Source organism: Oncorhynchus mykiss, chromosome 30, assembly GCF_013265735.2.
Source record: "Oncorhynchus mykiss isolate Arlee chromosome 30, USDA_OmykA_1.1, whole genome shotgun sequence".
Classification (NCBI taxonomy): Eukaryota; Metazoa; Chordata; class Actinopteri; order Salmoniformes; family Salmonidae; genus Oncorhynchus; species Oncorhynchus mykiss.
The window spans coordinates 46,179,698-46,194,854 of record NC_050570.1 but is presented as its reverse complement, the minus strand read 5'-3'; the positions used below and the strand labels follow the sequence as shown (position 1 = coordinate 46,194,854).

At 40.9% G+C, this 15,157-nt stretch overlaps 1 protein-coding gene and 1 pseudogene across 7 annotated transcripts in view; both read right to left on the bottom strand.

Moving 5' to 3' along the window:
• The window catches only part of LOC110521021, a 28,304-nt pseudogene extending 19,912 nt beyond the window's left edge, over positions 1-8,392 (bottom strand).
• Positions 4,200-15,157, bottom strand: part of LOC110521020 (serine/threonine-protein kinase BRSK2) — a 29,484-nt gene continuing 18,526 nt past the window's right edge. For 4 of the 7 annotated variants that reach the window (XM_036968883.1, XM_036968885.1, XM_036968886.1 and 1 more), the window contains 7 exons: positions 13,765-13,825; positions 12,525-13,137; positions 9,974-10,022; positions 9,662-9,785; positions 9,216-9,429; positions 8,728-8,817; positions 4,200-8,647 (listed from right to left, as the gene is read on the bottom strand). In XM_036968883.1, the coding sequence (XP_036824778.1) occupies positions 8,439-8,647; positions 8,728-8,817; positions 9,216-9,429; positions 9,662-9,785; positions 9,974-10,022; positions 12,525-13,137; positions 13,765-13,825 (1,360 nt within the window). In that variant the 3' untranslated portion in view covers positions 4,200-8,438. The remainder of the gene's footprint in view (positions 8,648-8,727; positions 8,818-9,215; positions 9,430-9,661; positions 9,786-9,973; positions 10,023-12,524; positions 13,138-13,764; positions 13,826-15,157) is intronic. The other 3 variants (XM_036968884.1, XM_036968889.1, XM_036968887.1) reach the window with 2 other exon arrangements.

Here is a 15,157-nt window from a genome sequence, read left to right as displayed (position 1 = left end):
TCTGACCCACTGGGAATGTGATGAAAGAAATAAAAGCTTAAATAAATCTCTCTCTACTATTATTCTGATATTTCACATTCTTAATATGAAGTGGTGATCCTAACTGACCTAAAACAGGGAATTTTTACTAGGATTAAATGTTCGAAATTGTGAAAAACTGAGTTGAAATGTATTTGGCTAAGGCGTATGTAAACATCCGACTTCAACTGTAGGCATACAGATGCCCATTATCAGCAACCATCACTCCTGTGTTCCAATGGGACGTAGCTACTCCAAGGTTATCATTTTAAAAGGCTAATTGACCAATAGAAAAAAACTATTTTGCAATTATGTTAGCACAGCTGAAAACTGTTGTTCTGATTAAAGAAGCAATAAAACTGTCCTTCTTTAGACTAGTTGAGTATGTGGAGCATCAGCATTTGTGGGTTCGATTACAGGCTCAAAATAGCCAGAAACAAAGACCTTTCTTCTGAAACTCGTCAGTCTATTCTTGTTCTTGCAAGAAATTGCCAAGAAACTGAAGATCTCGTACAACACTGTGTACTACTCCCTTCACAGAACAGAGCAAACTGGCCCTAACCAGAATAGAAAGAGGAGTGGGAGGCCCTGGTGCACAACTGAGCAAGAGGACAAGTACATTAGAGTGTCTAGTTTGAGAAACAGACACCTCACAAGTCCTCAACTGGCAGCTTCATAAAATTGTACCCGCAAAACACCAGTCTCAACGTCAACAGTGAAGAGGCGACTCCGCGATGCTGGCCTTCTAGGCAGAGTTGCAAAGAAAAAGCTTTGGTATGAACTTTGAACTCTTACTCACTAAAGAAGTGATACCCTCTCCGCCCGATAAACGTGGGCTAGGAGAGGACAGACAGAGTATTCTTTCTACCACGCTCCAGCTGACCACTAGACATTCTTCAGAGGACCTGAGATCCATGCTGGACCACCCCGCCTTCTATCTACGACCAATCTACCGATGCGCAGCTCAGAGTAAATATTTATTGCATTTTCCTTTTTCAAATGGGCGGTTATTTAGACTGCATAAGATACTGCATTTACGATAGCATAGCTGCCTACGGCCTGATAGAGACACAAAACCTTTTTGCTCCTCAGTCTTCCCACACTTTCACTCAAACCAAACACCCTTTCTTTGTGTAACCAGCTGTCATACCTGTTCCGTCCGTTTTCCTTTATGACATAATTTGTAATCAATGTATGATCCATTCTGTGTAGATGTAATTCTGTGTGATTATTTAGGTATTTAGTAAATAAACAATTAAACCACATTTTGTATTGCTGATTCAACTTGTTAGCCAGGGTTCGTGAAGATAACCAAAAATGTACAACATTCAGATGAGACTAAATAAGGTGACGATTAAATATTGACTGCTATTGACGCAAAAGATTACCAGGTCTTTAAGAGTTTATTCAGAAGATAACAGCTCTATAAACATTCTTTCGTGGTGCCCTGACTTTCTAGTTAATTACATTTACATGATTAGCTTAATCAGGTAATATTAATTACAGAGAAATGATTTTATAGAATAGCATGTCATATCACTTAATCTGGCATAGCCAAAAACACGACACGTTACAAGTGGATATAGATACAACTCCGTCCTTATCGAATTCCGAGGCGCACATTGAAGATGTTAGAAGAACACATTTCGTATTCATCAGCCAATAAGATGAGTCGGCCTAATGAACAGCATAACCACTAGCATATATCAATCTACTATCCCCCATAGTATATAAATTGACCTATTCTAAGGCTCTACACCGGTTGTAAAGCGGATTAATGTGCTTCATTTTAAGAAGTTATTTGTCCACTTTAGTTGTGATACAAACCTTATCAAAACACATAGGCCTATTGCCTAGGCTACATGAGGTGTGCAACTATGATTTGAAAAAGTCACAAAAAAAGGCATGCACTCTTTCTTGCCTTCACAAGTGATACAATTAAATTAAGAATAGTCTGATAGGTGACAATATTATTACTTGTGAATGATGTATTATTAATATTGTCACCTGTCAGACTATTCTTAATTTAATATTGTCTTTACATAGACTAAATAATATATGTGTGAAATTAGTTTTGATTTAGAATGAACCAATTTCATGCACCTATCTCTGCACAGGGCCAGGGGGGGGGGGGGGGGGGGGGGGGGGGTGGAAACTGTGTACTTAAATAGCAAATGGAGGATGCTTTTTCAGTGGTTCATTTTCATGCCAGCCAGTCAGGCTATACTCTTGTTGTAAAGTGGATGTTGGGTAATAATGCAAGATACGTTCTGAGCAAATAATGTAAGAAATAACACACACAAAAATACTGCAAAGATGTCTCAGCACCATTATTATCTGACACCCACAACCTCCCTAACCCTCCTTGGTCCTTCCTTACCCTCATGCGGCTGATCCAGGAGCGCAGGCCAGAGAGGTAAATCTGGGACAGGGCCTCTTAGTAAAGGCGCAGGCCAATCCCCTCGGGGGTGATGGTGAACTGGAACGCCACTGCCTGGTGGGCCTACGCAATTTCTATGGAAACAGGACCAGAGTTGCATACAATAACCTGCTCTACTTAGTCACATTCACATATTTCACTCTACTAGTAGTCTAGAGTCACAGATGGCTTCTGCCATCGCTATGGAAACAGGACCAGAGTCACATACAATCATCTATTAAACAGGAAATTACAGTTAGAACTACAGTACCATCACTATAGAAACAGGACCGTACAGTTGCATAAAATAGTTTACTGATGGACTACCTCAGGGCTCTCCAATCCTGTTCCTGGAGATCTACTGTCCTCTAGATTTTCACTCCAACACTAATCTAGTGCACCTGATTCTAATAATTAGCTGGTTGATAGGTTGAATCAGGTTAATTACAACAGGGGTTGGAGCGAAAACCTACAGGAGGGAAGCTTGCCAGGAACAAGGTAGGAGAGCCCTGGTCTACATCTTCAAGTTCAAGGCAGATAATGTTTTTAGAAAGCAAGATTCCCCATTATAGTCAATGGGAGTATGGCGGTCTTAGTGGTCAATATTTGTGGATATACATATATATTTATTATATATTTCTTGAATTCAACCATTATTGGATTCACATTTAGATGTGTGAACAGCCATCCCACAATAACCACAATCTGTAAGGCGCAAATAGCTAAATGAGAGCAGCACTGTGATTTACATGGACTGTAGCCTACAAACGCCTATTCCTGCTCTTTTCCCACGTTCCATCAAACACGTTTGGTGTGTTTCATAGTGGTCTCTGATTTGTGGTCAGACTCGCCCAGGTGGAACAAACTTACATATGCGCCTTTTTTCAATGCTGAATTGGATGGCATTGAAAAAACAGAAGTGTTTCGCAAACATCCCTTTTGAAATGAAAAAGTAATCTAGTTTTTCAAAAGTATCTGTAATCTGATTACAATGTTTTTGCTGGTAATGGATTACAATTACCGTTTTGTTTTTGTAACGGTAATCCGTTACAAAAAGTCATCCGGTGCTCCCCAACCGTGGTTCTGCGTCCCTAGAACGAATGGTGGGTTCATTCAATATCGTACATCCATCGCTCGCTACACACAAAAGCCAACAAAAGCACAGCTGCTGGTGCAGGAATTAAATGTGTGTATCCAAGCACACTGGAAACCACGCACAAAAGAAAAACAACACGGATAGCAACAATTTTTATATAAATACCTGTTTAATCCTGAAATGTCTTGTCATAAAAGCACACCAAATAAGAAGTTATTCAAACACCGAATCTCTTTTTTTTCTTCAACCACTCCTGTCATTTCCAGTGAAAACAGACTGGAGTAGGTGGGCAGTGGCGCCAGAGAGCCACATACATGGATGACTTAACTCTCACAACCCTGTATCTTTTTTTTGTCACATGGCACGTGGTAAACACCCTTTGCGAGTGTATTTACACCCTTTGCGAGTCAATACAGTAAATGATCAATCAATTTACACATCCAAAAAACAGACCCGGGATCTGTCCTGTTGCTACACGGTATAGTCTACATTTGGCAATATTATATATATATATATATATATATATATATTTATCTTTAAATACTATTTTTGCTAAAGAAAATTATTCTGTTCAACCATAACAAAACGCAGATGATGTTTGATCACAATTTATGGTCAGTAATCCTAATTAATAGAAGAGTAGGAATTGAGGCACCGTTTCTTTACTTCTGATGTAGTTTATTGTTCTTTATTTATCACAGGCAATAATAATCATAATAGTGCACTTTCATTTTTTTTTTATATAATACAGACATTTCTTATATAATCATCCTCATCATGTTTTTTCCCCCCACATTACTGTTTTAAATATTTACGAATTGTTTTGTTCTACTGTGTATGAAGGGGGGATTACAATTTTACAATCTTGGAATGATCAATAATGATGACAATAATCATATTGTGAGTACAGTGTGAATAAAGAATCAAGATATGGTTTCATACTTACTGTATACAATGGATAGGGGTGTGATTATATAAGGATGGGGTTGGGTTGAGGTATTTTCATCTGGATGAGAGGGTGGGGGGGTTTAAGAAGAGATAGAGGGGGAAGAGATGAGGGTGTAGGAAGGGGGCAAGGAGGGAGTTGGGGTGGTTGCAGTAAGATTCACCCACAATGGGGTTGAAACAGCTCCCCTCATCCCATCGTTTACTTTGAACGGTTATTTACACAGAATGTCTAAGGGTTTCGCTCTAGTTGTGTCTCCAGCAAGCATTTCCCCTAGTTTTTGTTTTCAGGCGAGGCAAGGCGGGGTGTCAAATCTCTCAGTAACAGCAACGTCCAGGCCCTCTGGCCTCAACAACGCCAATTGAAACCAATAGAAGCCAAACTCTTTTAAACGTGAAGCAACAGAGCTGGGCAGGGAGGCCTACCCCACCTATACAAACGGTAAGGGTAACACGGTCTCCCACTAACTCTGTTTTTTAGCACAGGGTAATGGAAAATTAAAGACTGTGGGGTCGTGGGTCTTGTGTCACATCTATCTCCCATTCAAATGACCCTGACCTCTGACCTAGAATGTGGCGTGGGGGAGGATGAGGGCTCTGAGTAGTCGTGCACACACAATCTCACAGACACCGGGGACACACACTGACAGGTCGAGCAAATATAACAGACATGTACCTCCCTCCGTACGCATCATCTTAAGGCGCTCAAACAAATTCCTGGCGATTCAAACTCTTACTACTACTATTCTGTGCAGGACGGTGCTGGATCCACCTATATTAATGCAGTAAAAAAAACATTCACTGTCATCATCACCTACGGGGCCACATTGCTTTCGAGTAGTGTCATGCAGCATTTCATTGGCGACTAGCTCGGCTAGCCTGGTTACACATTCACAATAGTTCCTGGAACCATGCTGGAAAGGACTATGTGAAAGGAAAATATCCAAGACAGCACAGTACAGTACGTACGGTTCGTCACGATAGTAGGAAAATGGGTACATGATTCCTGCCAAAAGGCCTTGAGTGAAGGGTGTGAGCTACAATGAGAGGTGAGCTACTAAAGTCAACAATAAATAACCATGTTCTTTGCTGTGGGGAAGGGGAGCGAGACGAGCCCTAGGCAAGGAAATCGAGGAAGACTGCCTCCCACTCTTTTCGTATTTCATGGTAAATGGCCGATTCACACCAATTAAGTATACAGTACAGCTGTTATAGACAGAGTATGATAAATAAAGAGTTACAATAATCGCCCTGTTTGCTGTACAAGCAGTTGTTTCCTACGGTAGCAGTGTGTTGACTCCGACTGATATGAAGTGTGATGATGGCTGATGGGGACGTGGTATAACTTGCAGCGGTGATTCTTAGTCACTGGTGCTGTGGTCACAGCCAAGGAATGGTGAGGCAGGGTGAGACTGATAATAGGTGCTTAATGGTAGTGGCATGAAACAACAAGGTGACGACGAGGGACTAGGGAGGGACTAGGGGAGCGACTAGAACGAAACTTGTGTTTTCTTTTGGTGCTCTGTGCAAGGGGAAGGGGTATGAGGGGGGTCGTAATGAAGGGGTTGGGGGGGCATGGCAGTGGCCAAGGGCGAAGGGATGGTAGGGGGAAACCACTTTATTTGTTTTGTGTCTTTTAGGACAGTGCATTCCAATTTTAAGGTCAAATTTATAATAGTTTTTTTTTTCTCTGAAAGAACAGGAGGGTCCGTGTGTATGTGAATACTGCTTGTGTTCTGCACGTGGTGTTGGGCCCTCAGTCAGTGTTTTTATGTGGTGTGTCCATATCTTTGTACGCTTAAGTAACAACATTCTAGCAGAATATGACAGAGAAGGAATTAGAGATTACTATCCCTACCCTTTCCTGCTCTCTGCTTTTTCAAATGTCTATGAGATAATTTTTTATTTACTTCATGGAAGATTTTCATATTTTTTGCCATCCCAGAAATTCCCAAAGCATCAAATCTATCCTTGGTTCATTTCTTAAAATTAGTTTTGTTTTGTTGCTTTAAATGGGAAATCTTCATTATACCAAACAAAGACAAATCAACAATAAAGACATCAAAAAGAGCTGGAAGAAATTTTGCAGCATTGGTTTCTAAAACATTGAGGAATGAATGGACAAGAGGTTGTTTTCTGACTCGCTCTGGAAAAGAGGGTTCAATCTGGTTTCAACTACAGCAGCCATTTTGTCAGTTTCAATGCTGTTCCAATATTCCAACAGAACTTTCCCCTCTATTTTTGTCAGCATCTTCCCTTTCCACTACATTTCCTCTTTGCAATATATAAATCAACAAATAAATACATAAATAAATATTAAATAAATCTACGACATAAAATGAAATAAATAAATATTGTCACAATAGTGTTTGTTTTTGACATTCACTTGGTTAGCGTTATCTCCATTTTGTTGGCGGCAAACATCAAACTCATTTGTGCTCAAATCACATAAACAAAAGGTGAAAGGAAACAAAAAACTAAATGGATTTCATTATTTTTGTGTGGTCTGTTCCTTTCCTCTCCTGGGAATGAGTGTGCAGCCGTTTCAATGTTTTTCTCTCTGTCATCCTTAAGTCAAAGTCTCTTTTTGTTTCTTGAAATGAGCTTTTCCACCTCCTCACCACCCTCTGCTCTCTTAACAGAACAAGTCAGTTTAGGGCCTTTTCAAAAGCCGCATCATTCAGTGCCCCATGTCGGCCATATTGTGAATGTAAGGGAGGGAGGAGGGAGGGTTGGTTGTTTTCTGTAGAAAACAATAATGTATGTGGAGTGCTTGGTTCAGTCCTCCTGGAATAAACAACCGATGAAGGTAACTTCCTGTGAACTACATCTTCTTCATCTTCCATTGGACTGAAGTGAACAGAGCTCATCATTCAGAGGATCTGCTGAGGGTTCCATTCATAGTATTACTCTAATGATTCTAGTTATATCGTTCCATTATCTGTTTGAAATCTCTACATATTCCAGATGTCAGTTGTAGTGGGGGCGTTGAGACTTTCTTCCATGCCTCGTCTGTTATTTTTCTTCAACTTGGGTGATATCTGTAGAGATATCTGTTGCTTAATCCTCATTTAAAGGCAAGATGGTTTTCATAAGTTTGTTTCAATTGCATTTTAGGAATCATACAATTGTGGTGCTTAGTTATAAAGAAAAACAGATATTTGTCTTTATTTTGTTCAAATAGCTGTATTGACATCTTTGGAGCTACTTGGATGCAAAGATGCATTTGGACGCTTCATTCTGATTTTGATGCAGTCTTCCTCATCATTATCTTAAATTCTACCATGTTTCTGTTCTCGTAACTTATCGTTAATGAGAATCCAGTGAAAGGACCCAACCTGTCTGTTTCCTTGATATCCACTGAATTGACTTGACCCGTAATATTTCACTCTCACTGTCCCAAAAAGCGATGTTAGGTAAAACTTAAAAGTGGATCCACGTCAACTGGGAAACACTGTTATAATTGTTGATATTATTTCGGAATTTTCACAATGGTTTTCATCTTATTGGTTGTAGACCAGATAACTTAACAAAACATTTTTTTTTAGCCTTTAACCATTCAGAGCCTGCCATTCCCCATATAAGTCTGCCCGCTTATTTTACTGGCTACATATTGTTGTTGACAGTTGCATGATGTGTTGTACTTCAAACGTACAATTAGACATTTTTCTGATCTTGTCTTCTGTTCTGAAGCTAATCTGAGTGACACCGAGTGACACACTGAGTGACATTTACTCTCATCCGCTATTTTCTTTCTTCCATCTTGGTGGCCAACTATCTTGTTGGGCCCGTTTCAGGTTGAAGCAGTGGTTTGTGATGATGATTGCTGGGTCAGGTGGTTTGGTAGATGTGACGGTGGTAGTGGTGATAGTGGTAGTCTGAGGGGGTTTGTCTGTGTTGTTCTCTAGGGTCATCTCTCTCTATCTGTCCTATCCTGTTGTCTGTTTCCAGAATGTTCCCTCAGGGCTGGGACTGTGTCCCGTTGGAGGAAAGGAGTCTGGTCTTGTCTTTGCCCGAGCTCCTCCTCTGAAGCACGCTCCCACTGCCCCCAATCCCTGCGTCACCACGGTCACACCTCTCGCCCCGGTCCCCGCCTCCTTCCGAACGTCGGGAGTTTTGCCGGGTCGGGGTGCTGGGCGGACGCGAGGTCAGCTGCCCATTCTTCTCATCTGGGGAGAAAAATATAAAAAGACATGAGTTTGATGAAGACAGAGATATAAACAGTGTGTGTGTGCGTGAGGAGACTCACCAGCCAGTGCCTGCACAGATGGCTGATCATGAGTACTAAGTAGCTGGGCTTGAATCGTTTCCACCACTCTCTTGAACCTGCGACTTGGACCTAAGGAAAAAGACAAACACTCAGTCAAGGTATACACTGCCCCGCATCAATATTTTAGATTAATTACCTACATGTATAATGAGTTCTGTTAACTGTCTGGACAGTTTTGTGGTATATGTTGGGGATATATTATAGGCTCAAATCATGCCAAACATTAGTTACCAAACACTGATTACACATTTTTGCCAATAAATGTATCATAGACTAAATTAAACTGTAACTTCAAGCAAATCATACTTTCCGCTTAAGGCACATTCTCTCTTGAAAATCCTACTCCCATTGAAATCAAATGCATAACGAAGTGACAATACGTCTTAAGTGAAAGTTAGGATTTGCCCCTTGGTTGTTTGCAAGAACACAAAAAGTCTTACTGTAACACAAACAGGTTTGGGAACCACTACCTGATATGAGGGTGAAAGTCACACTGTAGATGCCATTTTCCCTCTTTCCTTCCCTCTCGGCTCGTTCCTTTTCTCTGTCCCTCTCTCCCTCAGAGAAGGCAATGTCCACCTGGAACTTAACAGGCTTCTGGAAGACGGAGGGGCCACCAGAGGACTTATATTCTGCTCTGAAGCTGGTCTGGGAGACGACGCTGTGACTCAGGGACGGGATCTGGACAGATGTAATGTAACAACACAGCATTGGAAACAGAGGTGGAAACAGCTTTACAAGCTTTCCATCTATGTTTAATTGTTTATGTTTTATGACTGTGGTTGTGTATCTTTGTATCATGGCTGTAAAGGCCTTTCACTGAAACCGAGTAGGGGAAGGTACAGAGGAGAGGAGAGAGTTGTCAGAGAGAGACAGAGAGGAAGAATGAGTGAGAATAGACAGAGATACTCACAGACAAGAAGGCATGGACTATATCAGCTTTGATGGAACTAAGCGGTTTGTCTCTAATGACAACAAATATCTGTTCCTCCTTTTCCAGGCTGATGAAGTTCCCAAACCACGACTTCTTGGCCAGCCTGCCAGGCAGAAATAACAGTCATATAGTATTTTGATTTAAAGTTAGAAGTTGATTTAAAGTGTTACCTAAACATGCAGCATAGAAATGTGCTACAGGCTAGCAGATAGCATTTTACATGACAGGCAGGACAGTCATTCTTACGGATATAGATAGACCAACTGTGTATGTCTAGAATTATCTACTTACTCTGGGCTTGATTCTGGAGTTAGACTGGACATGTCCTCCGGTGTTGGAACTACAGGAGAGCAAAAGGAGAGAGATGGAGAGAGAAAGGAGAGATGGGGGAGTTATATATAGAGGAAAGATAGAAAAATAAGGAGAGAGGGTGGGGAGGGAGAAAGTAGAGTGGACTGGAGAGGGGGAAGTAAAAATTTGATGACACCACTTGATGAGGTTCAGTTTCATTGATTTAATTACCAATCTGTCTAATTAATTTGAGCACCGTATAGTACACTACGGTCTTTCTGCAATGGTAGCAGAGACTGTGGCTACTTTGAGAACAGAATATGCACATACTCGTAATAATGTTTACATACTGTTTTACACAATTCATATGTATAAGCTGTCATGGCCTATCCTATATACAGTGCTTTCAGAAAGTATTCACACCCCTTGACTTTTTCCACATTTTGTTGAATTACAGCTTGAATTTAAAATGAATTAAATATCTTTTGTTTTACTGGCCTTCACACGACACCCCGTAGTGTCAAAGTGAAATTATGTTTAGACATTTTTACAAATTAATACAAAATTAAAAGCTGAAATGTCTTGACTCAAGTAATCAACCCCTTCATTTTGGCAAGCCTAAATTGTCACACATTGATGTTTCACTTGTCTTTGTGATTGTTTCCACACCCCTCCAGGTGTCGCCCATCTTCCCCATTATCCACTGTGTATTTATAACTGTGTTCTGTTTGTCTGTTGCCAGTTCGTCTTGTTTGTCAAGTTAACCAGTGCGATTGTTCTTCGCTCCTGTTTTTCCCAGTCTCTCTTTTTCTCGCCACCCTGGTTTTGACCCTTGCCTGTCCTGACTCTGAGCCCGCCTGCCTGACCACTCTGCCTGCCGACCTGTACCTTTGCCCCACCTCTGCCTACCCTGAGCCTGTCTGCCGTCCAGTACCGTTGCCCCACCTCTGGTTTACTGACCCCTGCCAGCCTTGACCTGTCTACTGCCTGCCCCTGTTGGATTATTAAACCATTGTTAATTCGACAATGTCTGCATCTGGGTCTCACTTTCTAACCTGATATAAATAAGTTCAGGAGTAAAAATGTGCTTAACTCACATAATAAGTTGCATGGACTCACTGTGTGCAACAATAGTGTTTATACCATGATTTTTGAATGACTACCTCATCTCTGTACCCGACACATACAGATAATTGTAAGGTCCTTCAGTCGAGCAGTGAATTTCAAACACAGATTCAACCAAAGACCAGGGATGTTTTCCAAAGCCTCGCAAATGGGACCTACTGGTAGATGGGTTAAAAAAGCAGACATTGAATATCCCTTTGAGCATGGTGAAGTTATTAAGGACACTGTGGATGGTGTATCAATACACCGATTGACTACAAAGATACAGGCATCCTTCCTTACTCAATTGCCGGATATGAAGGAAATCGCTTAGGGGATTTCACCATGAGGCCAATGGTGACTTTAAAACAGTTAGAGTTTAATGCCTGTGATAGAAGAAAACTGGGGATGGATGAACAACGTTGTAGTTACTACACAATACTAACCTAATTGAAGCCTGTACAGAATTTTTTTTTTATTATTCCAAAACATTTGCAACAAGGAAGTAAAGTAATACTACAAAAAGTATTGTTTGGGGAAAATCCAATATAACACATTACTGAGCACCACTCCATATTTTCAAGCATAGTGGTGGCTGCATCATGTTATGGGTATACTTAAGGACTGGAGAGTTTTTGAGCATAAAAAAAAAAGAAACGGTATGGCGCTAAGCACAGGTGAAAACCTAGATCAGTCTGCTTTCCACCAGACACTGGGAGATGAATTCACCTTTCAGAAGGACAATAACATAAAACTCAAGGTCAAATCTAAACTGGAGTTGCTTACCAAAAAGACCGTGAATGTTCTTGAGTGGGCGAGTTACATTTTTGACTTAAATCTGCTTGAAAATCTATGGCAAGACTTGAAAATGGCTGTCCAGCAATGATGAACAATTAATTGGACAGAGCTCGAAGAATTTAGAAAATAATGATAGGCAAATGTTGTACAATCCAGGTGTGCAAATCTATTTAGAGACTTACCCAGAAGGACTCAGAATCACCTTTGGCAGTGATTACAACACTCATGGGTGTGAATATTTCTTTTAAATTGAATAAAATGTCTAAAACACTTTTTCACTTTGTCAATATGTGTTATTATTGGTAGATGGGTGCGCAAATAAATATATTTAATCAATTTTTAATTCAGGCTGTAACAACAAAATGTGTAATGAGTCCAGGGATATGAATACTTTCTGAAGACACTAACTACTGATGTACACATTGAAAATATGAATCACAATGCATATAATTGTTTATATCGTATACTTTCGATATCCAAACATCAAGGTTTGGCCCAAATCTGTTTTGACTCCAAATGAAATGAAATACATTGAATTGCCAAATTCCTGAATTGAAATAGAATTGACCTCTCTCCCCCTGCAGTTTGCCAATAACCCGTCCCACTCTCATACTACAGCTTGCACACACTCCCCTCCTCTCTCTCTTACCCTGCAGTTTGCGTCGGTGGAAGCGTGGCGATCCCAGCAGGTTGTTCTTAAAGGAGTTGAGACGTGTCCTCCAGTGGGCGGAGCTACTGGCGGCCATCCCCCCGCTGCCTCCAGGGCTGGAGGGCGGGGTTAGGGAGAGGGATCCGCCCCCGCCCACACCCCCGCCGCCTCCCTCCGCCCGCGAGGAGGAGGAGGATGAGGAGGAGGAGGGAGGGGTGGGCGGGGGGTGCTGGGGGTGGTGGACGGGGGTGCCCAGGGGGGTGGGGAGTGGAGACCCCTGAGGGGTGACCTGTGGCACAGGGGCAGAGTTAGGATAGATGTTCTTAGTGACTGACTTAAAGACGGAGGGGGCGGGGAAAAAAAAGAAGCGAGGGATGGGGGAGAGGATGGGTGAGGGGGACGGAGAGGGGGGAGCTTGGAGAGGTAGTGACTTCATGGACTGGAGGTGAGGGCGATCGGAGAGCCCTTTGGAGGGCAGAGTCTGGGTTTTGGGGTCAGGCACGGTCGTCCGTTGTGACGGCCGGGGAGTGGTGGAACTTCCTGGTTTGGGGTCTTTGGAGTGGGTGGTGGAGGCGGAGGTGACTTCTGATTGGCTGAAAGTGAAAACTGGGCTCTGATGCGTGGGAAGAGAAAGGACAGAGGGATGGAGAGGAAGGAAGGAGGGAAGGAAAGATGAAGAGAGCAATGGTCATGAGTTATGATTTATGAATATACTATAGACTTCTGATTGTACTTGCATTTGTAATTGTAGGGATTTATCAAATGAATATTCTGATATTCATCTTATTATGTAAATGTAATAGCGTCCATTTTGAATAAAGGTCCAGAGACCCTTTCAATTTGATGGCTAATATGTGATCTTATCAATGTGTGCCTCTTCTCTTGTGTGCCTCTATTTGGAATGTGTATGTGTGTCTCTAGTGTTCCTCTAGGCCCTTACTATTGGTGTGTGTGAGTATCGATGTTATGGGTAATGGCTCAGAATGGGACAGTATGAGGGTGATGGACAGTCTCAGAAGAACAGTTACAATCACACTTCAGTACAGAGAAACACAATCAAATCACAGTAGTGTAGATGTGCAGTAGCACATTTCACCATGAACAAAAGGTAGTCTGTACAAAAATATACTGATATTACAGGTATGGTATTTTATAAATTCTTCAGTAGAACCACCTCAATAACAATCAGGTAGTGTAAATGTGTGTCCATTTGTAAAAAAGTTGGCCAAGCGTGACTTACCCTGGGACTGCTGAGAGGACTTGATGAGAGCCCTGTTGAAGCTCCACTGACTGAACGAGACCTGGTGGACAAAAATCCTAGTATCAGATAACACTGGTACAGTAACATATAGCATAGTCTCCCTTATGGAAAAAACACATGAATTTCACGTGATCTTATGTGAAGTTAATGTGATAACATGTGGCAACATGTGATAAAATGAAACTACACGTCACAACATTTAAAAGTGTTCCACATGTGAAAGTGCAAATTCGATTTTCACGTGAAAGTTTTTCACATGTGAAAATGCAATTCCTCATATGAGAGTTTGATTTTCACAAGTGAAAACTGTTTACACATGAAAGTGCAAATTTGTGAATCTGCAATTCACATGTGAGGCAAAAACATTTTACTCTTCTCACATGTGAAAGGGTGGTGTTAGCATGTGAACTCTATATTGAATACATGTGAAGAACTGATCTAATGTGCCTAATTTTATCCATGTAAAAATGTCAGCTCAATTTCAGCTTCACATTTTTTTTTAAAGGGAAGTAAATAAATGGTATGGGGGTTTTAAGGTAAGTGGTACGTTGTGAAGCTAAATTGTGTAATAAAAAAAGGTGTACAAATCTTTCATCAATGACAAAATGCTTACATTTGACATATTCACTTAGTACTGACTTTTCAATATGACCCAAGATTGGTTTTGAACTCACAACCTCTGGATTACGCTGATCTTGCTGCTGCACCACAGAGTCTGTAGCAGTCTAAGAAGTCACATACACATTCATTACCTATAATACATTTCTGCACATAGAGTGTCATCTGCACTGCTATTTTAGTTATCTGACTATTCTCTCATCATTGATATAATTTACTTTTTTCAGCAATTTGAGGGTTTTCTGTATAGTTGTCTAATGTTGGTGGGGTATATTATTCTGTATTAATGTTACTCCTGAATATAAATATAATCGTTTTTCTTGACCCTATTATACAAAACTGAGATTTACCTTTAAATCCAAAATGTAGGAATACATGTGAAATCAGTCATTGACACAGACAATGTGGTGTAACAGGAAGATTGTAATACTGTGACCCACGGGATCGTGAGTACAAATCCCAGTTGAGGACCTGTTGTAAAATAATTACTGTTTAAATAACCATACACAATGTAATCAAGTGTGGAAACCACTGCAGCAATTTTGTGACATCCTATTAACTTTTCATTTGCAGGTCATCATGTGAAAGGTTATATGATCACGTGAAAATCCACGTGAAACTTTGTGAAATATCACCACATGTGTAGTGTTCCAAAACCACATGGTTTCACATGTGAAATAGAATTTTGCATGTGCAAAACATGTGGAACTTTCACATGTGAAATGATGTGGAACTTTCACATGTGAAATTATGT